Source organism: Panthera leo, chromosome D4, assembly GCF_018350215.1.
Source record: "Panthera leo isolate Ple1 chromosome D4, P.leo_Ple1_pat1.1, whole genome shotgun sequence".
Taxonomy (NCBI): Eukaryota; Metazoa; Chordata; class Mammalia; order Carnivora; family Felidae; genus Panthera; species Panthera leo.
Window position 1 is genome coordinate 60,977,857 of NC_056691.1, and position 24,507 is coordinate 61,002,363.

The 24,507-nt window shown below is 48.3% G+C and overlaps 1 protein-coding gene across 1 annotated transcript in view; it reads left to right on the top strand.

Moving 5' to 3' along the window:
* GALNT12 (polypeptide N-acetylgalactosaminyltransferase 12) overlaps nucleotides 1-24,507 on the top strand; it is a 37,000-nt gene that overhangs the window by 5,505 nt on the left and 6,988 nt on the right. The window contains exons 2-7 of the mRNA XM_042913256.1: nucleotides 7,027-7,196; nucleotides 12,099-12,288; nucleotides 16,176-16,361; nucleotides 19,459-19,576; nucleotides 20,998-21,174; nucleotides 23,571-23,702. Coding sequence (XP_042769190.1) covers nucleotides 7,027-7,196; nucleotides 12,099-12,288; nucleotides 16,176-16,361; nucleotides 19,459-19,576; nucleotides 20,998-21,174; nucleotides 23,571-23,702 — 973 coding nt within the window. The remainder of the gene's footprint in view (nucleotides 1-7,026; nucleotides 7,197-12,098; nucleotides 12,289-16,175; nucleotides 16,362-19,458; nucleotides 19,577-20,997; nucleotides 21,175-23,570; nucleotides 23,703-24,507) is intronic.

A 24,507-nucleotide genomic window follows, 5' to 3' on the forward strand; every position in this document is an offset into this window, starting at 1 on the left:
GGCTTTCTCATAATGAATAAATAAATAAACAAGATTTTTAAGAAGTATTTTATCAAAAATTTTTTCCAACAGGGTTTCCCCAGACATTTTAATCTTCCAGATTGTCCGGAGTGGAAGTCTTACATTCACTTAAAAAAAAAAACAACAAAAAAACACAAAACCTACTTCCTCTATTAGTCATAGTTCATTTGGTTGAAAATAACTGTAAACCCAGTGCAAAATGCGAACTGACTTGAATATAAAAGAAAATATATTGGCTTCTATCACAGGAAAATCTGGGTTTGGGACTAGGTTCAGATTATTCTGGGCCCTGGATTCAGGGACTCAACTGGTGTCATCAGGCAAAAAATGTTCATTGGTCAGGCCTGGGGCATGTGACCTTCCCAGAGGGGTGTGTGTATACACACGTGTGTGCGCATGTGTGTGTGTTCAGCCTTGCGCAGACCACATGGCCTGCGAGTCTGGGAGACATGGTTCATGAAAGGGAACTCAAAGTGCAGGAATGTGAAGAAAGGAGAAAGGATTCTGGGCAGGCAGAACCCACCAAGGTGCACTGTGACCTCCTTGGCCTGTTCTGCAACAGATAAGGATTTTCATTTTTTCAAAAGACTTTTATGTGATAACCTGAATATAAAGATAAAGGAAGATGAGGAGGCATTTACTGCACCCATTCATTCGCATCTGTATAATACGTAATCATATGTTATGCTAGCAGAGTTTATGGAAGTCCCTGCCCAACTGGGTTGCTGGGAAGGGAAAGTGGAATAATGCTTGTAAAATCCTTAGCACACTGCTTACCATGTAGTCAGCGCTCAATACATGTTATTATTATTACCAGGTACAGTACAAGGCATGAAGAAAATACAGCAAAAACCACAATTCACCCCCTGCCCTTACAAGACACATGGATTATACCAGAATGTTAAAGAAAGGATGGCTTGCTATGATTTAGCAGTGAATTTGACTCTGAGCTTCCTTTTGTCCCTTAGGCAAAAGTGGAACCCTAAGGCATGGATGCATAGCTGTTCTTGTCTAACTAGAGGATGCTCTGCTTTTGGTTGGGAGGAGAATGAGAAATGCCACATAATTCTTTTCTATCCCTTCATAGCACCTGGGATGGGGAAGGGCACATAGAGGTTTTCAATAATTTTTTTTTTTGGTTAATTGACTTAAAATGAAAAATTGGAGAACTGAAGTAAAGACTTAGTTAATTCACAGTTCTAGAAGGCTAGACCTGTACATTTATAAAAGTCATTCAAATTGCTTTGATCATGCAATGAAGGAAAATTGCATATTTTTTTCAGCAGTATTTGTTTTGCAATCTGAACTTTTGGAACCTTGCTTTGAAAAAAGGGAAAAGGGAAAGCGTTTTTCCTGGAAACAAACTTAGACCTTCCAGAAGGATATATTGAACATTCACGAAGGACGATGCCTGTAAGGTATGTTTAAAGAAAGGAGGAGAAACTATACCAGGCCAAGAAAAAAGGAGCGGTCAGAATATGAAATTACTGCTCGATGAGGACATTTGCTATGTGTTACTAAAGAAATATGATCCAGCCTTTTAAAATTAATCTTCTTTGGGGCATGTGGGTGAAGCATCTAACTCTTGATTTCGGCTCAGATCACGACCTCACAGTCTGTAAGTTCGGGCCCCTCCTTGGGCTCTGCACTGATAGTGTGGAGGCTGCTTGGGATTCTCTCTCTCCCTCTCTCTCTCTGCCCCTCCCCCCACTCTCTCGTGCCCTCTTTTTCAAAAATAAATAAATAGAATTTTAAAAAAAGAAGAAGAAAATAATGTTAATGGTGCAAAGGTTATATCCAAGGGCTAAGCTGATTCTGATTCCAAAAATAGGTAACTCAAGCTTAGTGGCCCTGACACAGGCCCTCTCCTACCTCACTCTTCCTGCTTCCACCAAAACAGCTGCTCTCCTGCAGATATATGTTGTAACAAATAGACAACATATATACGTATATAAAATATTAATAGGTGTATCTGCATTTTAAAAGCCCCTGACTAGTAGACACGGCTCATGGAGAGGCTATGTCGTGCCGAGCCACAGCCTGCTAGAAGCTTTAGAAAGAATTAATTGCTTATACTCCATAAAAAAAAAATGTGTTTCTGTGCAACCTAAAAATAAAGATTTTTTTATCCAAAAAAAAAAAAAAAAAGCTAAAATTTAGTTCCAAATGTATATAGGTCCGAGGAGAAATGAATGGAAAGAAGGACAGTAAAGTTAGGTTTTCAAAACTGAGGTTTATTCAATGTAAACAGTGGTCCTTTAGTATAAAATCACATCCTTAACCGTTGGTATTAAAATGGCTTTCTTCCCATGATAAGAATAAGTAGGAAGGTAGAAAGATATCCGCTTGACCAAATAATGCTGGGACCAGATGTCAGTCCCTCCTCGGTGTTTTTGTTTATATGTTTCTGCTGCTCTGCAAAACCCCAAAGCCCAAGGCCACTGTTCTAGAATGTCCGGGTACTCTATATGTGTCCCTTCAAATCATAAGAGCACTGGCTACATTTGGCACTATTACTCAGAGCTTCAAAATGTTCCTCTTCTTTTTAATATCATGTCATAATACATCTAAGAATTTCTCACCTGAGGGAATAATCAGAGATAACCCAGAAGGACACTTGTAGTAACAATCTTTCTCTGTAACATTATTTATAATAGCAAAAAGCTGTAAATAATTCCAAAGGTCCGACAAGAAAACGTGAAATGTAGTGCAGGTTCATGAAGGAATGCTACAAAGACCATCCAAAACCCGTTCTCAGAGACTCTTTAAACAATACAGAAGAATAACTGCACTATCATATTAAATCAAAAAAGCAGGGTACAGATCTATAAACAGCAGTGTGTGTGAGCATGTGCTCACACACAAACAATAAACAATAGAAAGAAATATGCCAAAAATGTTAACAATGGAGATCTCTGAGCAGTGGGCTTATTGCTGATTCTTACTTTATATCTTCCTGCATTCTAAAATTACTCACAATGAACATGCATCATTTTTATATTCACAAAGAAATATTATTTTTTTTAAGTTTATTTATGTATTCTGAGAGAGAGAGAGAGAGAGAGAGAGAGAGAGAGTGCAAGCTGGGGAGGGGCAGAGAGAGAGAGGGAGAGCCTGACATGGGGCTTGATCCCACGAACTGTGAGGTTATGACCTGAGCTGAAACCAAGAGTCAGACACTTAACTGACTGAGCCATCCAGGGGCCCCCTTTTTCTTCTTAATTTATTACACTTTTAATTTTGAAAAATTCAAAGCTAGAGAAAATTTGTAAGAATAGCAGAACAGACTCCTGTACGTCCTTCCCCTAGATCCATTCATTATTTTGCCCCATTTACTTAATTTTTCTCTCTATGTGTGCTATATACTATTACACACATTTGAGAGTAAGTTTTAGCAATAATACCTTTTAGCCTTTGTTCCTTCGGCACGCATTTTCTAAGGACAGGGACATTCTCTCATGATACCATGATGTAGTTCTCAAATTAAGAAAGTTTATACAATACTGGATTTTTCCAACTGTGCCAACTTTTGGAGCAGCTTTATTTTTCCTGGACCTTGTATCTAATTGAGAATCAAGGGCGACATTTAGTTGTTGTGTCTCTTTAGCCCTGTCTCTGTCTCTTAGGACACTGGCATTTTAGCATTTTTTTTTAAAAGTACAGGCTTACTGGTTTATAAAACATCTCTCTCTGTTGGGCTTGGCTGAAAGTTTCCTTGTGATTTATTTCAGCATAGGCCGTACCATAAACTTAGTGACTTGAAACAACAATAAACATTTGTGATTTCACATAATCTCTGTGGGCCAGGGATTCGGGAGTGGCTTAGCTGGGTGGTTCTGGCTCTGGATCTCCCATGACATCGCAATCCAAATGCTGCCTGGGGATTTCATCATCTCAAGGCCTGATTGGGCCTGGAAGATCTGCTTTCAAGAGGGCTTATCCCATGCCGGAAAGTTGGGGCTGGCTGTTGGCTGGAGGCCTCGGTCCCTCGCCACAGAGACCTCTCACAGGATGCTTGAGTCTACTCGCGTCACTGCATGGAACTGGCATTCCCCAGGATGGATGGTCCATGGGAGGGAACAAAGAGGGAACCTCAGTGTCTTAGGGCCTGGTGTTGGAAGACACGTACTGTCACACTTCTGCATTCTATCCCTGCGTGGCGGTTTTCAAATATATCCACACATTCTTGGCAATCATCCCCTTCAAAGGATGGAGCCTGCCTCTCCTCCCCTTGAGTGTGGGCTGGACTCCCCTCTGTGGAGCACAGTGCTAAGTAGTAACCACTTCTGTGAATCAGAAGCCCTTGGCGTCCAAGGATTCGCGTCCCGCTGCTCGGGCTGCTGGGGATGCCCTGTCGTCGCTTTAGGACACCAGAGCTGTTATGCTTCCAGCCTCAGCTGACTTTGACTCAAGCGTGTAGAGCAGGGCCTGCAAACGCAGCACGAGTGAGAATGTGAGTGTGGTTGAGAAGAGCCGGCCTCTAACAGAGTCTCCCGGATACGCCTGTTCATGTGGAGGGTCCTCCCAGTGACAGCAGAGCTCTCTGCAGAGACTGCCCTGGAGTTTAGGAAGAGGGCCTGGAGCAAGACCCTGGGAGGGAGGACAGGGAGGGAGGAGGGCGAGGCAGGGAGTGTGGTGCAGGGCTCTTCATTTGATCAGATGGCCCACCTGAGCGTCCGGCTGGGGGCAAGCCACAACCCCACGACCGGGCCTCTGGACATGAGGACCCCGGCCAGGTACGTGCTCACAGGCATTCTGTGAACCGCCCAAGTTATCCCACTTCTCTGAGCCTGGCCTTCCAAGCGGGAACAATACATGCCAACACTGAAAGTGGTTTTGAGAGTTAAATGAAGTAGGACATTTCATTAATTTTAAGTCTTTTTTTTTTTTTTTTTTTTTTTTTCATATTGAAGCATCTCTGAGATTTGGAGGTATCTTAAAATCAACGCATCCTCCAGTTAGGATAAGCAACACTTGTCCTTAGAGGTTCTTAAAAGAATGGTGTGTGTTCCAAACATTGGCATCTTTAATTTTTATGAAATATTGCAGGCTGGAGATATGGTAGCAGTAAAGAATTGGTAACTTCTTAAGACGTCTCAGTTGTATTGTGTTTTATTATGAAAAAAAAAAGGCATCCTTATATCTTAGATTGAAATATTCATGGATGCTGTGATATTCTGGGTTTTGCTTTAAACTAGTCTGGGATGGGGTGCCTGGGTGGCTCAGTCAGTTATGCATCTGACTCTTGATCTCGGCCCAGGTCATGATCTCACAACTCATGGGATAGCTGAGTGTGGATCCTGCATGAGATTCTCTCTCTCCCTCTCTCTAAAACACAAAACAAAACAAAACAAAAAACCCTAGTCTGGTGAGGGCATAGATGAATCAAGATACACCATGCATTGAGAATTGTTGATGTTGGGCAAAAGGTCCCAGGAGTTCCTTATAATGTTTGAAAAAATTCATGATGAAACAAAAGGAGAAAAACCACAAGAAATAAAGTGGATACATAAAGGGCTTTTTCTCTGCTTTTTTGCATTATTCAGGTCTCCTCCTCAATGTCACCTCCTCTAAGAGGCCCTCCCTGATTACCTGTTCTGTGGTTGCTCCGTTTCCCCCTTCCCACTGCCCTCCACAGTTGCTCTGTTTTGCACCCTGCTTTTCTTTATAGCACCATTACTTTCTGAAATTACTGATACATTTGCTTATTTGATCATTGTCCCCTTGAATGTAAGCCTAGAGGCTTTTTTTTTTAATCCACCTAGTAGGTGATCAGGAAATATTTGGTGACTGACGGGTAAGGGCCCACTGACGTGTTGCCTGGTACCGGCAGTTGGCTGATCTAGCTTTACTCCTCCTCATCCTGCTTGGTTCTGCGTCCCTTTGACGTGCTGCACAGCCTGCTGTGAGGTCTTCCCTTTCTGCCCAGGCCGGCTGGCTGGTCTTCAAGCATGTACGCTCTTCTCGCATTGCCAGCCCCGCATTCCAGCCCAGTCTTGTGGGTGCCCCTCTGGGGTTCTGTTCCTCCCCTCTCTTGCCATTTCCTATGGAAGGTCTCCAGGCACGGCCCAGTCCCTGGGATGACATTGGGAGTTTCTCGTGAGCCACTCTGAGAAGAGAGTTCTCTGTCAACTAGGGAAACTCCTTAGGAAGTAGCTGGAAACCCTACTAAAGAAAGAGGAAACTTACTGGTTCCTATCACCGCCAGTCAAGGCACATGCCCCCACCCCCACCGGGAGGCCACAGAGTGGGGCAAGGGGCGGGGTGGGTACTGGGAGGGGGGTGGTCAGTGTCCTCGATGCAGCCCTTCTGGACTGTTTGCACATTCTAGCAGTGGCTCTGGTTTCTGCACACACCACCTTTGTAAGCATCGTTGCTGCCCGGGTAACGTGCTGGAGAGGGCAGTGAGATGCCAGTGAGCAACCAGAGCGCTGTGACTGACACCTGCTGGACCAGAGGCGTGCGTGTGGGCAAGGCGCCTGAGGAGCATCCAGAAGCGAGCAGTTGCCCCCACAGGCTGTCCCAGGGAGAGGATGGGGCTGAGCTGTTCTCGAAAGAGGACAGAGAGTTTGCCAGGTAGAGAAATGAGGAAAGGGCGTTCCAGGCAGAGGGCACGGTCTGAGCACAGGCCTGGCAGTGGAATCAGAAGGGAGAGGACCCACGAGAGAGGTGCTGAGGAGGGGGAGGTGGCCATCGTCCTCCCTTCTGAGTCTGCTTAGCTCGTATGTTGCTCAAATCTGAAATTTTCTTTAAAACCTCAAAATAGTGTCCCACGGTTCAAGCTTCTTGGTGTCACTTTAGAACCTTTCTTAGACTCCGCTGGGGCTCCTAGAGGAACACTGGGGTCTCTGGAAGATCCCAGCAGATTATTTTCCATTCCCTAGGACAGGTCTCAGGACTGTGTCCTGTGTCCCCTTCACACCTCCATCCCTAGGACCAGCCTGGGCCTGGTACACACAGTCAGCTGCGGATTCTCGATTCCCTGAAGCTATGTTGTATTTGCAGGTGCAAAGAGAAGAAATATGATTATGACAAGTTGCCCACGACATCTGTTGTCATAGCGTTTTATAATGAAGCCTGGTCAACTCTCCTCCGGACAGTTTACAGTGTCCTCGAGACGTCCCCAGACATGCTGCTAGAAGAAGTCATCCTCGTAGATGACTACAGTGACAGAGGTAAGCCCTCCACATGAGCTCTTGGAGGGGCCTGGCTTCCCAGATCAGTGCCTGGGAGGCAAGAGTGCGGCTCAGGAGGGGTGGAATGGGCCCCAGGAGGACAGGCTTTCTGTGTCTCCGTGTGCCCCGCCCCTGCCAGGAGCTCGGAGCCTGCTGGGATGCAGGTGTGTGGACAGAGGGCTCTACCACATGGTGCTACAGGAGACAGAGCACTCAGGAAGAATGACTGACCTTAGTCTTGAAGTAGTTTGTGGGCAGCAAAGGTGGAGAGAGGGTGTTTTAAGTGGAGGCATAGAATGTGGAAAGCCTCTGAGGCACAGTGTTGCATGATAGGCTCTGCAGGTAGTTCCGGAAGGACGGAGGACCAGCAGGCGGAGGAGAGGTATGAGACACGGGGAAGGGTGCAGGCGTTACACGTGAGGCCGAGGCGTCAGGACTTTGTCCTGAGGGCGGGGAGAACAAAGCAGGACTTTTTTTTTTTTTAATTTATGTTTATTTTTTTTGAGAGAGAGAGAGAGCAAGCAAGCCAGGGAGGGGCAGAGAGGGAGGGAAAGAGAAATCCCAAGCAGGCTCCACACTGTCAGCACAGAGCTTGACGTGGGGCTCGAACTCACGAACCATGAGATCATGACCTGAGCCAAAACCAAGAGTCGTCTGTTTAACTGACTGAGCCAGCCAGGCGCCCCTATGGCAGGGTTTTAAACAGGAGAGCAGTTTTGCCCTTTGAGGGATCCCTCTAGGCTGTGGGTGGAGAACGGTGTACAGGGGGCTCTGCAGGGAGGCCGGGGGCTGTAGAGGCGGCCCAGGTGAGAGATGGAGGCTGGGAGTCTGGTGGTAGTTGAGGGAAGGGGAGGAGGAGGAGGGGTGTTTGAGACATGGCATCTGGGGGACCTGCAGGCCCTTGGAATGGGTTTCTGGGTGAATGGTGGTGCTGTCCCAGAGCTAGATAAGCCACCCAGGGCAGGAGTGACAGGTCTGGGAAAGGAAGTGGGGCATTTGGCTTTGGATTTGTTAAGTTTGAGATGAGATCGAAAAGGGGCAGCCCAGACAGGAGAAGAACTGAATCCAGGGAGAGGTGTTCCATTGAGAGAGTGACCCGTATCCCTATAGGCCTGACCGGTGACCTGGGGTCCAGCAATTCACCTGCAGTCCAGAGTTGGCACTCCATTTATTCAGCGAACATATTTTGAGCTTCCACCTTTGTGCCAGGCACCATTCTAGGCACCGGGGATTCTGTGGGAAACAAGTCCCTGCTCTCGTAAAACTCACATTCTAATGGGTGGAGAGGTGGGTGGGGATGGTCAATGAACATGTAAAGAATAATACACGATGACAGGACACAATACAAAATAGCATAGCATAATATAGCAATATAGCAGGTGGACTACAGCAAGGGACAAAGTGCTGTGAAATAAAAGAGCAGGAGAATAAGGGGAGCTTGGGGACGGACCCTCCTCTAGCCTGGTGGAGGGCAGGAAGCCTCCCTGAGGAAGTGGTTTTAAGCCAAAAGCTAGGGGCGCCTGGGTGGCGCAGTCGGTTAAGCATCCGACTTCAGCCAGGTCACGATCTCGCGGTCCGTGAGTTCGAGCCCCACGTCAGGCTCTGGGCTGATGGCTCGGAGCCTGGAGCCTATTTCCGATTCTGTGTCTCCCTCTCTCTCTGCCCCTCCCCCGTTCATGCTCTGTCTCTCTCTGTCCCAAAAATAAATAAAAAACGTTGAAAAAAAAAAAAAATTTAAGCCAAAAGCTAGGATGTAAAGGAGGCAGCCCAGTGGCCCCAGTTGCAGGAAGAAGTTGGGCCGCGCAGGCATTCTGCACGGCAGACCGTTGGCCAGTGGGGAGGTGACGCGGGAGATGAGGTGCCAGGGTGGGCGAGGCCAGACCAGGCAGGGCCTTGGAGGCCGCCATAAGGGGGTTTAGGCATAAATATGAGCCTGATGGGAGCCGTCTGAGGGCTGCTGGGGGGACAGGAAGGTCGCTCAGTCTTGGGCTCACTGTGCTGCCATGTGGGGCATGGCCAATGGATGGGAGTGGGGTGGAGGGGCTGCTGTGGTCATGCCACATGCCATGTGACTAGCTGAACTGGGGGAGCTAAGCTCAGCTGAGGGGAAATGTCAGGGTCATAGCAACAGGGAGAGCCGTGGGCTGAGTTGTTAGTCTCAAGCCAAATTACCATCCATGGGCCACACAGAAGGGCAGCAGCTACTGCTTCGTGGGCATCTTGCTGTTTCGGGCTCTGTCTGGTCCGTCCGACTTCAAAGCTTGGAGTATGTGTCCTAATTGGTGGGTGTGTTTGGCCGTTCTCACAGAGACTCTAAACAACAGTGATTTACATGGGAAAAAAATGATCTCTCTCACATCACAAAGCTCGCGTAAAATGGTCTAGGGCTGGTGTGGCGGCTTCACAGTGTTGGGGCCTGGCTCCTTCTGCCCTGTATCTCCACATTCTCTAGGACATTGTGCTGCCCCGGTCTGTGTGCCCCGGGCTGGTTCTTCACCTTCTGCGTGCTGTCATCGGCAGGAAGATCTCATGGGGCTGGAGAGCTAAACTCGAAAGTTCCCCTCATGTCCCATGGAGCAGAGCAGGGGTCACTTGGCCACACCTAGCTGCAAGGGAGGCTGGGAACTGTAGCTTCCGTGGTGGGTGTTCGGCGACAGTTGGGGCTTGATGCTGCATGAAGTCCATTAGGCACTGGGCTCTGGGTTCAGGGCACCTGGGTCAGAGGTGAACTTTACCATGAACCTGTCATGGCACCTGGGCCAAGTCACTTGTCTTTTCTGAGCCTCAGTTTCTCATCTGTGAATGGGTTTGTCCACACTTACATCAGAGAGTGGTGAGGAACAAATGAGATCAGGCATAGGATGGACTCTCACGTCGGCCAGCACGTAGTAGGTACTCATCTCCCTTTCCTTTGGTCCTCTCCTCCCGGGGCTGTTTTAAATCTGTGCCGGCACTGGTCCGAGCTCCAACACTTTGCAGCCACTCAACCTTGAGCAAGTCCAGCGTCAACCTTGGCTTCAGCCCCTATAAAGTGGGATACTCGTCCCTAGCTCGCAGAGTCACAGTGAGGATTAAATGAGATAAAGGCAGGTAACATGCTACGTCAGTGCCTGGCATATTGTCATACCTGTACTTTTATGAAATATTAACAAAATGTAGAGTACCCCTGATATTTCAGAAATGTATTCATTCAGAAGCAAGGATCAGATTATTTATTTGATCTTCGTGGGATTGAATAGCTCCTCAGCAGGCAGGACCAGGGTGTGAACCCCTTCTGCATAGCTCAGTTCTTCTCGTGAGTGTAAGTGTGGGTCTCTGTGGGGCGGAGGCTGCCCTCTCCATCATGGTGACCTGCGCCACGGACAAGATGCCTGCTCAAGCCGTGATGACAGGATTTGTGCCCTGCCCCTCCCCCTGGCCTTTCCACACGCCAGTCTGAGCTCCGCGCAGGGGCGCCAACCCTCCCCAGGCATGGGAGGGCAGTTCAGACAGACCTAGAATGGATGCTGACCAAATCCATAAAGAGTACAAGGAGGGTACATGTGCATTTTCTTTTTTTCCCTTTATTTTTTTTTTTGCACCTGTGTGTTTACTGGGCATAGCCACCACCAATTAGCTTTGCTTGGGAAGTCACCTCCCTTATTCCTGCTACCAGCTTATTTGCAGTTATATTTAGGATGAAAAAAAAATCAACCAATGAAATGCTTTTTTTTTTTAATGTCAAGAATATTTAGGGAAACATTTTTACAAACTGAAGCAACCTAGAACAGTTTACAGACTTTTCCCTTTTGCTGATGATTGAAGACTTTCAGACGACACCCACAATGATTAGGGGGGATTCTCTCATTTTTATTTTGCCTGATGGGCTCCCCCCACCTCCACCTGACCCACGGAGGGGTGGGAATCAGGGCCTCCTGTCCCTGAACCTGTGTGTGAAGTCTGGAGTCCTGAGGCCAGCCCTCGCTGTGGACGAGACCTTTCAACTTTTAAAGCCTCATTTCTTCTTATGCAAAATGGGACGAGTGCGTCCTCCTAACCAGTTTGCGTTTGTTTAGCAAGGCTGAGAGATTGAAGAAAGCTCTGGGAGGCAGTATTAAGCCTATGGATTCAAGCCAGGGCTGCTGGGTTAAAATCCTGGCTCCTTAGCTCACTTGTTCTGCGATCTTGACACATTACTTAGCCTCTCTGGCCTCAGTGTTCTCATCTATCAATGGGGATAGTTGTAGTACCTACCTCATGGGAAAGTTCTGAGGCTCTGATGAGTTCATATAAATCACCTGGACAGTAATTCTTGCAGTAGGCCCCCTAGTGGTAGCTGCCATTATTATTATTATTATTATTATTATTATTATTATTATTATTATTACTGTGTCAAATGAAATGAGCTCCTGAGAAAATTTGCGTTAACATAAATGTAAATAAAATTTGTCAACATAATTCCACATAAATTAAAATTTTATAACACGTTACATAATTAGTTAATATAAATAAACCAAGTGTATATTAACCCAGTTTTCCTGAAAAATGGTGGTTGGGCAGTTTTTGTGTGTTTTATTTTTAAATGTTCGCAAGTCAAGGTGTAATGTATTTTTGAGGGGGTAACAGCTTTATTGAGATATATCCAGATGCCACATGCACCCATTTCAAGCACACAATTCAGTGTGCGTGTGTTTTGACGGGGAGCCCTGGGTGGTTCTGGGATTCCTCTGCCCCAGCCACCCACCCCTGGCCTTCGTCGTACACGTCCAGCCTTGGTTCTGCGTGAGGTGAGGACATCCCAGGTAGGTGCAGAGCAAAGGAGGCTTCTGTCTATTCAGTTGTCATTTGGGGCTAGGGAGGGCCTGGAAGGATGCCGCTTGGCATGCGTGGCGGTGACCCCGCTTGTCTCGTTTGCCTCCCCAGAGCACCTGAAGGAGCGCCTGGCCAATGAGCTGTCCGGGCTGCCCAAGGTGCGTCTGATCCGCGCCAACAAGAGGGAGGGCCTGGTGCGAGCCAGGCTTCTAGGCGCTTCCGCGGCGAAGGGTGAAGTGCTGACCTTCCTGGACTGCCACTGTGAGTGCCACGAGGGGTGGCTCGAGCCGCTGCTGGAGAGGTGCGTGAGCGTGCGAATGGGGGCCCAATGCTGTGCAGAAGCAGAAACAAATTTCTCACCTTGGCGCCTGGGTTCAGATGCCCCTGGGGCAAGTCCTTTGTCACTGGGCATGATAACAGTCTGTGCCCCACACGGCTGCAGAGGCCATTAAATGAATGAATACACATACAGCCCTTAGAATATGCTAGCATGTATGAGGCCTTGTTAGTGTTTACTTTTACCACTGCTTATTATACACGTTTGTTGTGGAACACTTAGGAAGTATTTTGATCAACCAAGAAAAAGCTATTAATCATATAGAATCACAGTGCTGCAGAATATACGTTTTGGTGTATTTCCTTCAAGCAAGGCTGTCTTATCCATTATACCCAGTACCTACAATGCTTAGGACCCATGAAATTTTTTAATAGACCCGCAAAAATGTTTTTATGTTAATTATTTTACATCAGAAGGAAAAAAATGAGCATCATAACAATGGATTTAGCCTGGAGTGTGGCTTGTCCTTCTAGCAATATAGTCATAAAATACAGCTTTAAATATATGTTATTTTTTATGAAGCCATGAAGTCATAACACAGCCCTGTCTTTAAGGGCATGTCTCCTGCTGTCCCACAGCCTCATACGCTAACCCTCCCAATCTGCCTGTCCTCCAAATCTACTGCCACTGGGCTCCTCTCTCCCCTCCCCTCCCTTCCCCTCCCCTCCCCTCCCCTCCCCTCCCCTCCCCTCCCCTCCCCTCCCCTCTCCTCTCCTCTCCTCTCCTCTCCTCTCCTCCTTTGTCTCCCTATTCTTCTGAGTCAGCATCACAGCAGGCAGGAGCTGGGCTGGCAAAGTCAGAGCTCCTCCAAGTGGAGGAGAAAGGTCCAAGATTGGGAGGGTTTTCGTTTGGTCCCTCCCCGCGGAGCAGGCGAAGGGTCAGAAGATCAGAGTCTCTGGGGCGCCTGGGTGGCTCAGTCAGCTAAGCGCCCAATTTCGGCTCAGGTCATGATCTTGCAGTTCGTGGGTTTGAGCCCCGTGTCAGGCTCTGTGCTGATAGCTTGGAGCCTGGAACCTGCTTTGATTCTGTGTTTCCCTTTCTCTCTGCCCTTCCCCTGCCCACACACTCTCTCTCTCTCTCTCTCTCTCTCTCAAAAATAAATAAACATTTAAAACATTTTTTTAAAGAAGATCAGGATCTCTGCAGTTGGCAAACTGCTTTCCCATGGCCTCTAGCACTTTGGTTGCCACGGTCTGTCTGGAAGAGCTGGGGACCCACTTTCCTCCTTCCTGTGTGAGACCAGGCTGTCCCCTGCTCTGCTACTTCTGCTGTCCTATCTATGTCCTGTCCCCTGTGGGTCCCACAGCTGCCTCCTTCTCCTCCTCAGCTCTGATGAGCTTCACCAGCAGCAAGGACCCAGGGTTCCTCAGGCCTGTGATGGAATTTTACAGCATGGTGACAGCTAAGGGTTCCCTCTGGAACCTGGACCGGTGGGTTTGTCCTTCACCCCTTCCCCACTGTGAACACACATGGCTGCCTCTAGGCCGATCTGAAGTCCCCTGATGCACTAATACCACCCAGCATTCTACTCCAGCCCATCCTCTGAAGGCCAGTGAGGCAGCCCTCCCCATAGACAAGTCCTTGTTCCATATCCCCAGATAAAAGGATTCTCCACCCTGGCTACCCATAGAACCCCATCTGGGCAACTTGTAAAACATACCAACTCCTGGGGTGCCTGGGTGGCTTATTCAGTTAGGCATCCGACTTCGGCTCAGGTCATGATCTCACTGTTCATGAGTTCTAGCCCCGAATCGGGCTCTGTGATAACACCTCAAACCATAGAGCCTGCTTCAGATTCTGTGTCTCCCTCTCTCTCTGCCCCTCTCCTGCTTACACTCTGTCTCTCAAAATAAATAAACATTAAAAAAAATTTTTTAAAAGCATACCAACTCCTTGGTCTCATGGCCAACCACTGGATCTGAATCTCTAGAGGTGGCCCCGGGCTTCTGGATGTTTCAGAAGCTCCCCAGGGACCTAGGTGTGTACCAGAGTTGACACACGCTGGTCCCTCAGATGGTCCCAAATGGGAACCCTCCCTGTCCCTTGGACGGTCCGACAGGAGCAGTAACCATGTTCCTCCAGGGGCTTTGGGCAATAGATATTCTTTGGTTTTCAAGTCAGGTGGGTGGTGCTCTTGGCATTTTATGAGCCGGGGACTGGGGATGCCAGACGTCCCACAGTGTGCAGTTCAGCCCTGCACAACAAAGACTGGTTCTGCCCCAGATGCCAGTAGCATGCCTGCCCCCGCCCCCCACCCACGGGGCAAGCTATTACTCGGCCTGCACACTTTGTAACCATGGTTCAGGGTCCTTTACTCCAATGCCGGCTCCCCCAGTTTTCCTTTTCTTATAAAAATTAGGCCACCCGACCACTTTGATTGCAAGTCACAAGTTCTTCTGGTCTCTGTCAGGGGCTAAGAAGCTTCTTTGAACCTGCCCAGCAGGTCAGCCACTTGTCTTCTCAAACCTTTTAAGAGTGCCCTAAGTTTGTTTAAAGAATTCGGGGGTGGGGGGGGGGACACCTGGTGGCTCAGTCAGTTAAGCCTCTGACTTTGGCTCAGATCATGATCTCACGGTTTGTGAGTTCGAGCTCTACATCGGGTTCTCCGCTCTCAGTGCAGAGCCTGCTTTGGATCCTCTGTGTCCCTCTCTCTCTGTCCTTCACCCCCTACCCCTGTCAAAAATAAATAAACATTTAAAAATTAAATCTTCCTCAGTTAGTGAATGCACAGGTTTTATTCATACAGTCTATCCTGAACAATGCAATTTCGCCTAATACTGTAATTCTTACCTGAGTGTGGTATTCACTTTGCCCCCTCTGACTTTCTGGGATTATTCTAAGGACACTGACAACTCAAGTCTGGTCGATCTCTGTTTCTTCACATTGCTCTGTGTGACTTATGATGTTTTAGGTCTCAAATTCCAGATAAAAGCCCCCGGAATGTAGCCCAGAGAAATCCAGTGTTCACACACAGGCCAGTCCCACTTCATCTTCCCTGGTGCACTGTCAAGTGCAAAAAAAAAACCCCACACGATATGGCAGCATATGCTGAAGGATGGCTGGGTCTGTGATCATGGTTGCAGAGAGAATAGCTAAAGCAGGCACATGGACTGATATCTGCAGCATTTTTCTCTACAGTATTGTAACCTGTTTCACAGTAATAAAGAGGACAAGAAAAGACTAGCAGTAGGTCCCAGGTTCTCTGCCAGCCACCTTATAAACATCCCCCAAGGGTGTCCTCACCTTAACCCTAAGAGTAGATATTATCGTTCCAGGGTCACCCACAGGTGACAGGTTCTGAGAGGTTAGGCGACTTGGCTAATGTCACACGGCAAATAAGGGGCAGGGTTTGAATTTTTATTCTAACTCCAAAGCTGATCCTTTGGTCTGGGCGCATCTCTGTTTTTTAGAGGGATAATTCGTTCTCAACACTAAGACATTTCGTTGTGATTAAATGAGGTCCCTCTTGGCAGTCTTTAGAAATTGCAAAATCTGCTTTCTGTCTTAAAAGTGACCTTTGGTTTTCACATGTCTTGACTTTCATGGAGGGACTCAGATTTATCCAGTATGTCCATAGATGGAATCTGAATATTGAAGCTGGGGACTTTTCCTATTCAAGCCAGAATCCTTCCTTCCTCGGTCTCCCCCGCCACCTGAGCGTTCCCTGTGAGGATCACCCGCCAGGGCCTCATGTGGCTGCAGACACCTGCAACGAGAGACGTAGGCCTTCCTCACACGGGCTCTCCTCCCTCCTCGCGGAAGGATGAGGAGAGTCATCCCCAAATTCCCTGATCGTCCTCCCGCCACCTGTCCTCATGGAGAGGCACATGGGGCATCCCGGATGTTCGCAGGATCCACGAAGAGGAGTCGGCGGTGGTGTGCCCTGTGATCGATGTGATCGACTGGAACACCTTTGAGTACCTGGGCAATGCCGGGGAGCCACAGATCGGCGGCTTCGACTGGAGGCTGGTGTTCACGTGGCACGTGGTTCCCGAGAGGGAGAGGACGCGGATGCGGTCGCCCATCGATGTCATCAGGTTAGGGGCTAACCTCTGGCCACTCACTCTCTGAGCGTGTCTCGTTGCGTCTGGCCACCGTGTCAGTGAGGGTACCCGGGGAGGGCTGGTTAGCTGTTGTTCCCCCACTTTCTCCAGAGCATTTGTTTATTTTATTTTATTTTTAAAATCTTTATATTTGAGAGAGAGATAGAGACAGAGACAGAGCATGAGTGGGGGAGGGGCAGAGAGAGAGAGAGAGGGAGACACAGAATCTGAAGCAGCCTCCAGGCTCTGAGCTGTCAGCACAGAGCCCAGAGTGGGGCTCAAACTCATGAACTGCGAGATCGTGACCTGAGCCGAAGTCGGACGCTTAATCGACTGAGCCACCCAGGTGCCCGAGCATAATTTTATTTTTATTAAAAAATCTTTGCCACCCACATGAATTTTATGTTGGTATATTTTATTTATTTACGTATTTAAAAACTGTGGTAAAATATGCATAACAAAAAAATTGTTCACTTCAACCATTTTTAAAGTGTTTAACTCAGTGGCATCAAGCACATTCATAGTATTGAGTAAACGTCACTTCCAGAACTTTTTCATTGTCCTGTGCGGAAACCCTATACCCATTGAGCAATGACTCCCCTGTCTCTTCTTCACCCCTGGTCACTTCTATTGTACTCTCGATGGATTTCCCTAGTCTAGATTGCTCGTATAAGTGGAATCACACAGTATTTGTCCTTTTGTGTCTGGCTTCTTTCACTCCACATAAGTGTTTTCAAGGTTCTTCCAGAACCCCGTTCCTTTAATGGCTGAACAATATTCCACTGTGTAGACATCCATGTTTGTTTATCCATTCACCTGCTGATGGCCACTTGGGTTGTTTCTATCATGTGGTTATTGTGAACAATGCTGCTGTGAATATTGATTTACTGTTACTGTTTGAGTCCCTGTTTTCAGGTTTTTGAGGTATATACTTAGGAGCACCATTGGCGGGTCATATGATAATTTCATGCTTAACATTTTGAGGACACACTGTCAGGTCCTTTTTCAACTGGGGGATAGGTGGACCTGGGGGGTGAATGGGCCACCTTTGGCTAGTTGGTGATCCTGGGTCTGAGTAGAGTGGGTTCAGCGGGGGCTTGGTTGCTCTCATTCTTTGAGGTGTTGAAGTAATATAAAGGCTTCTTCCTCCCCTTCCAACTTCAGGAGCAAATGGGAGTCAGGCAGAGGGAGATCGGACATCAGCTTTATTGCTGCATTGAGCTAGAAATGGTGTCTTAGATCTGCACCCATGTTTGCCAGGAGGACTTCTGAGTTCTGACCTTGAGATGACCCACTGGCCAGAGGGAGATGCCTGTGGAGACAGTCTCAAGAGATGGCGGTAGAGGGGTGCCTGGGTGGCTCAGTCAGTTAAGTGTCCGACCCTTGATTTTGGCTCAGGTCATCATATCACGGTTCGTGAGTCTGAGCCCCACATGGGGCACACTGTCACGTTGAGCCTGCTTGAATTCTCTCTTTCTCTGCCTTTCCCCTGCTTCTGCGTGTCCCCCCTCTCCCTCTCTCAAAAATAAATAAATAAATAAATTTAAAGAAAACGAGATGGGGGTGGAGAAATGAACGAGGCCAAGTCACATCCAGCCTAGAAGGCCAAGGACGGGGCTTTGGACTTTACCCTGAGAGAATAGAAGCCACTAAAGGCATTTGAGCTGGAAGTGACCCTGCCTGTTACATTCTTTAAAGATTGCTAGATGCCATGTTGGCAAGGGGCCTGGAGGGGGCGGGGCAGCGGGCAGGGACATCTTTAGGAGGCATCATAATCTTCGAGTCAGGAATGATGGTGCAGGAGAAGATGGAGAGAAACAGGGTACTCCAGAGATGATGTGGTGGACTGAGAGAGACTGAATGAGAATGGGGAAGGCAGGGATTGTGGTGACACCCCGGCTTCTGTAGGAGTCCTGAGTGACATCCCACTCAACTTTCACTGAACAGATTTGTAAACTGAGGCTCAGAATAGGAAGGGTCTTATCCAGGTTCATACATCCAACCTGGGATGCTGACATGTACTCCCATGGTCCCCTCCTCCCCATCACACACATGTGCTCGGGGATGCCATGGCCACCTCCTCTTCCCTTCCTATAATATCCCTGGGTCTCAGTTTCCTCACCTGTGAAATAGGTACAAGCATATCCACCTTGCCTACCCCTTAGATTTTTGGGATGAAACACGTGGAAGTGCTTTGTAGTCTAGAGCCTTCCCTTCCACAAGGAATCTTGCTGTCCTTTTCTCATCGGCCCAGAGCTTGGAATGCAGGGAAAGCTAATACTTTGTCAAGGCCCAGAAGCACTGCCGGGAGACCTTAACATTTTTAAACAGTTAGACCCTTGATGATGTACAGTTTCTCTACCTCTCAATACATTCCTTGGCATCTGCATGTCTTGGTGTGTTGACCTTTCAGCTTTCTGCTGTGGTAGGACAGAAGGCTTGGGCCATTTCTAGAACCAGAGGAACCTGCTGGGGAGAAAACAAGGCTGGGTGAAGAAGAAGGCAAAAGTGGCCATCGGGGTCCTGGAAGGAGGCCACTCATGCAGGAGAGGAATGGGCCCTGGAGGAACTTTGAGATGAGAGCTGCCTTCTGTGGTCTTCTACGCTCCAAAGGGCATCTGTGTTGCCCTGTGACCCTGTGACCAAGGCCACCACAGCCCAGCGCTAGCCATCCTCTTGGGGAGCCTGTCTCTTTCCTCAACTCTCTGGGTTGTCTGTGCTTCTAGGGGTACAAGGTTTTATCTCGCCCTCAGGCCTGTGCTCATGCTGGTATCTTCTTGGAGAAACATTCCATTCCTCTTCTCTGCCAACTCCTCCGTGTTCTTCAGGCCTCATTTCCTCTGGGAAACTGAACCCTGCCCACCTGCCCCATGCCCTCCCCTCTGTGCCCACACAGTGCTGCCTGGTGAGATGTTTGTGAGCCTCCTAGGGCAGGGACCGTGGGGCACATCTATGCCTCCCGGCCCAGCGCAAGGCCTGGTACAGAGCGTAAGGTCAGGGTGTGCTTAGAGACGACTGGGCAGGCTGGAGGGCTCCCGACAGACAGTTCACCTGCTGCTCACACTGCAATGTGGTTATCACACTCTCCTAGGTCCCCAACAATGGCTGGAGGGCTGTTTGCTGTGAGTAAGAAATATTTTGAATATCTGGGGTCTTATGATACAGGAATGGAAGTTTGGGGCGGAGAAAACCTCGAATTCTCCTTTAGGGTAAGTATTCCAGTCTTCTCTTTGGACTCATCCTTCACTTGTCCCTTCTCTCTCTCTCTCTCTCTCTCTCTTTCTCTCTCTCTCTGGGAATGATGGGATTTTCCAGGAGAACCTGGCAGCCTTTTCTTCCATGTTGATGGTTTTTATCTAACGATCCTGAAAGAGGATAGTAGTGGCGTGCACATTCTATAAACATGCTTGCCTTCTTGTTTGAACTTTTAAAAAATTGTACTTTTCATAGATTTGGGGCAGGGAAGGGCCTTGCAGGTCACCTAGTTCTTTTCTCTTACTACAGCAGGGAGAGACTGGGGCCCAGAGAGGGGAAGTGACTGGCTCAAGGTCACCCACGCAGTGAGTGGCAGAGACGGGGCTAACACCCAGGCCCCTGCTTCCCAGACCCATCTTGTGGAGTCGTGATTTGCTTATTTACTTATGAAATAACCTGTTTAGCACAGTGACCTTCAGACTTTGCCACATATAAGAATTGTTTAACAAAGAACTTGTTTAAAAAGACACATTTATAGGTACAGTCTCCAGAAAGTCAGGCTTGATAGATTTTTGGTAGGGACCAGGAATCTGCTTTTTGGAAAAAGCCCATTTCCTGATTCTGCTGCTTGTGTCCCACGGATGCCCCTTTGAGAGGCCACTAGCATTTCAGTGGGTTTTCCAGTTAACCAAATCCTGCATTTTGAGTATCAACATTTTATGTTAACGTCTGTAGTTTTTAATAGAAAATTTTAAATTTTGGTGGCATTTTATATGGTTTCCTGCTTAGAGAGAGTTAATAAGAATTGGCCCTCCGCTGAGGACTCACAGCCCCCATTATAAGTACCAGGTACTCTCCCTGGTCTCACATCCTGGGAACCGTGGGGTCTTCACGGCCCTGTGCCCCAGCATGAGCTGGTCTCAGACAAGTCAGCCTGTTGAGGTTTAGGATGTGCTTTTAATGGTCTTTCTGCCTCTTCCCTAGGTGTCAGGCTGCTCTCTGCCTCTAGAAGTTCTTCCTTTCCCCTTCCAAACCTCTCTCCTTACTCGCTGCTTTCCTATCTTCTGTGGCTAGGAGATCAGGTAATGAGCCTGTGTTTTACATAATGAGTAAGGGGTCCCCAGTGAGGTCAGTTATGGGTGCTCCTGTGAGTCAAGTGCATGAGCTCTAGTGCATGGACTCTGGGATCTTGCTCCCGGCGGCTTGTCTTTGGGGCTGTGTTCTTGCTCTTTGACTGCATCCTGTGTCCTGAATGTGCTGGGGAGGTGGCCTCCTACCCCATGGAGGGTGAGGCCTGGCAGTGTTCATCATGATGTCTGTGTGCCCGGCCTCCTTGCTGCGGGCACGGTGGACCAGCAGCTCACCATTCCGCGCCACCAACCCCCCCCTCGCCCCGCCACTCACCCACCCGGCCTCCTCCCTGCTCTCTGCACAGATCTGGCAGTGCGGTGGGACCTTGGAAACACACCCGTGCTCTCACGTTGGCCACGTTTTCCCCAAGCAAGCTCCCTACTCCCGCAATAAGGCTCTGGCCAACAGTGTCCGAGCAGCTGAAGTGTGGATGGATGAATTTAAAGAACTCTACTACCATCGCAACCCCCATGCCCGCCTGGTGAGTTCCCCAGCCCACCTGTATCCCAGCTGGCCTCATCCAAACAAAAGCAGCTGATTCTGGCCTCCCCGCCATAGTGGACCTGGTTCCAGAAATAGATACAAGTATGGGAAAACTTTATCCCCCCACTTATAATAATACATTCATGTTGATTCTCATCATTTACAGTAATTATGGTCTGTGTCACCATTGCAAACACTGATTCAAGGCTACTGAGCCGCTGCTTCTCAGGGAAATACGGTGCTAGGTTCCTTCAGGCCTCTTGCAGGTTGACATTTTTGCCAACCGATCAATATATACAGTATACAATACGTGGTTTTGTGTATATTTCTGTCGAAAGATTGTTTGCATTGAACTCATGGCCAACAACATTGTGACACGTGCCTAATCCACGTATTTTCTCCGCCAGGCACAACACAGCCTTCTTGCACCGAGGAACACTAGCCAGCCCTTCAGCACCATGCTTGGGGGCCTTTTAAACAGTGAGGTCACCAACACAAAGCAGCAAAATGTGGCACTAGGTGGGCGATGAACAGGACGCTTGTTTACAGCGTGAGAGCTGAGACATGATCTCAGCCAGGAGCGTCACGTTGGGTGACTCAGATTTTTTATCCCTCTCTGTATGTGTTTGCAGATGATGGTGGTGTAGTGGTTTTAGGGTTACAAATAAGCTTTAGCAAATAGGTCCACTGCCTCTACAGTGGCCAGCTCTACAGGTCCCTGGACAGGGTGCCCACTCTGCACCAGCATCAACTAAAATGAAAATGTAAACCTCTTTTTCTGAATCCTCACAGCAGCCCTTCAGGATAGCTATGGAATTCTCATTTTTTATTTATTATTATTTTTTTTAATGTTTATTTAATTTTGAGAGACTGTGTGTGAACGGGGGAGGGGCAGAGAGAGAGGGAGACATAGAAACCGAAGCAGGCTCCAGGCTCTGAGCTGTCAGCACAGAGCCCGATGAGGCGCTCGAACTCATGAACTGCAAGATCATGACCTGAGGAAGTCAGACACTCAGCCTACTGAGCCACCCAGGCGCCCCAATTCTCATTTTAGATGCCAGAACTGAAGCTCAGAGAGCTTGCCCAAGGCCTCGTGGGTGATGTGGGCAGAACTGAGCCTGGGGTGCATAGAACCCACTCCCTGCTCTGCAGAGCCCTGTGGACCTGCCCCTGACCTTGGCCCCTTTCTGCCTCTGGGCTCCAGGGTCATTGCTTCCTCTGTCATGCCCAAGGCTGCAGGGTGGAAACATCTGCTCCTTCCCATTACCCAGTCTGGAACCCACAGCTCTCTCTTCCTGAGGCTTCCCAAAGAATGACATATTAGAGGGGCCCCACGTACACCTTTTGTCTGGATGCCCGTGGCCGAGTGTTAAAAGGGATATTTGGTTGAAGATGAGGGCACAATGACTCATCAAAGGAAGACCCTCTGGGAAATAAGTAAAACTCTGAAATTTTGCTCAAACGCTTTCCTGACATTACCATTTTGTTAAATATTTAGCCTGTTAAATTTTAATACTTTAACATCATATTGCAAGGACAGTAATAGTGCTCGGCACTGCTCTTGTGGCTATGCTAAATAGATGCTTGCTTTATTTAATTATTTAGAAGTTAAAAAAATTTTTTTTAATGTTTATTTTTGAAAGAGAGAGAGAGAGAGACAGAATGCGAGCAGAGGAGAGTCAGAGAGAGGAGACACAGAAACTGAAGCAGACTCCAGGCTCTAAGCTGTCAGCACAGAGCCCGACATGGGGCTTGAACTCACGAACTGCGAGATCATGCCATGAGCCACCCAGGTGCTGCAATTATTTAGAAGTTCTTAATCACTTGTTTTGTCCAGAAAGCTAAACTTCCACGAGTATTTTTCACTGCAGCACTTGGCACTTACCATTGTAAGCATATGTTCAGACTTCAGCATGTTGAGCACATAAGGTCTATGTACATGGTTACATTGAGAATATTCACCTGTGTTTGAAAGTGAACGCTTCAGGTATCAGCAGTAATTCAGAATGTCAGGGTGTATGTACTCGACTGACGTCCACTGGTCTGTGATCACACACTCATCGATGGTGCAGATGCACGGGTCCAGGGAGCTGACGCAGCCCCAGGACTCGGCTCCCTGACTTCATTACCAGGCGCTTGGTGTCCTTCCCTAGAGCACCTGGCCACACCTCCTTGTAGCGAGAGTGCCGATAATGCAGTTGTTTGTGTGATGGTCTGTCCTGCCAAGGCGCTGTCGCTGTGTCTGAGGCTGGTCTGACCCTCTGAGCCTGCACAGGAGCCAGCACACAGTGGGTTCTCGGTACACGTTGCAGAGGAGGGAAGCATCCGTGGAGAGAAGGCTTTGGTAGGAAGTACGTGACCTGCAGGGACTCACTGCTTTTGCTGTTTCCTCAGGAACCCTTTGGCGATGTGACAGAGAGGAAGCAGCTCCGTGCAAAGCTCCAGTGTAAGGACTTCAGGTGGTTCTTGGAAAACGTGTACCCAGAATTGCACGTGCCTGAAGACAGGCCTGGCTTCTTTGGGATGGTGAGTGAGGCGGGCCTCTGGTGGGCAGGGGCTTCCCTGACCAATAAATCCTAGCCAAGAAAGGCCCCTTCATGGGGACTGCTAGCCTTCCTCACCCCTCCTCCCCTCCCTGCTTTAATCCACTGTCTTTCCTTCTCCCCGTGTCTGGGCCTCAAGTCCAGAATGTCAGCACTAGAAGCCATCTCCAAATTGGTGATGATAAGCCTCCCATTTTATAGATAAAGAAACTGAGGTTCACCTGGTGTTTCCATGTCCGGTTTCACATTACTTCAAGCTTCAGATGGCTGGACCAGTTAATAATTCCCAGCTCGGGGATTGATAAAGGCAGTAGTAGAGGGAGAAGAGTCACTTTGGTTATTTCAAAGAACCTGAAAGAAATGTCTCTGGGATGAAGCCAACTAAAATGTCCAGTGCCTTTGGCTTTGGGGAGGAGCGACACCAACTTAGGAAGGTGTCCTCTGCTGTGTCGTGTTGACCAGAAGTGCCCATGTTCCATTCTGGGACTCTTTGATAAACACAAAGCAGGACGTTAACGCATTCAATTCAGTCTTTGCTATGAAAAGGTTCAAGCAGAGAGAATGATGTGATGAACCCTGTTCCCAAGCTTCTAGAATTATGATGATTTTGCCTCTCTTGCTTTCTGTCTCCTCTGCTGCATCCTCTCATGTTTTTCTTTGCTCAAGCAAACCCCAGGCATCCTGTCCTTTCACTCCCGTTCGCTTCCACGTGCACGTCTGTATGGACGGTATCTTCTAACCGCAGACCATTATCACACCCCCGTCGAGTGAGCAGTAATTTCTTGGTA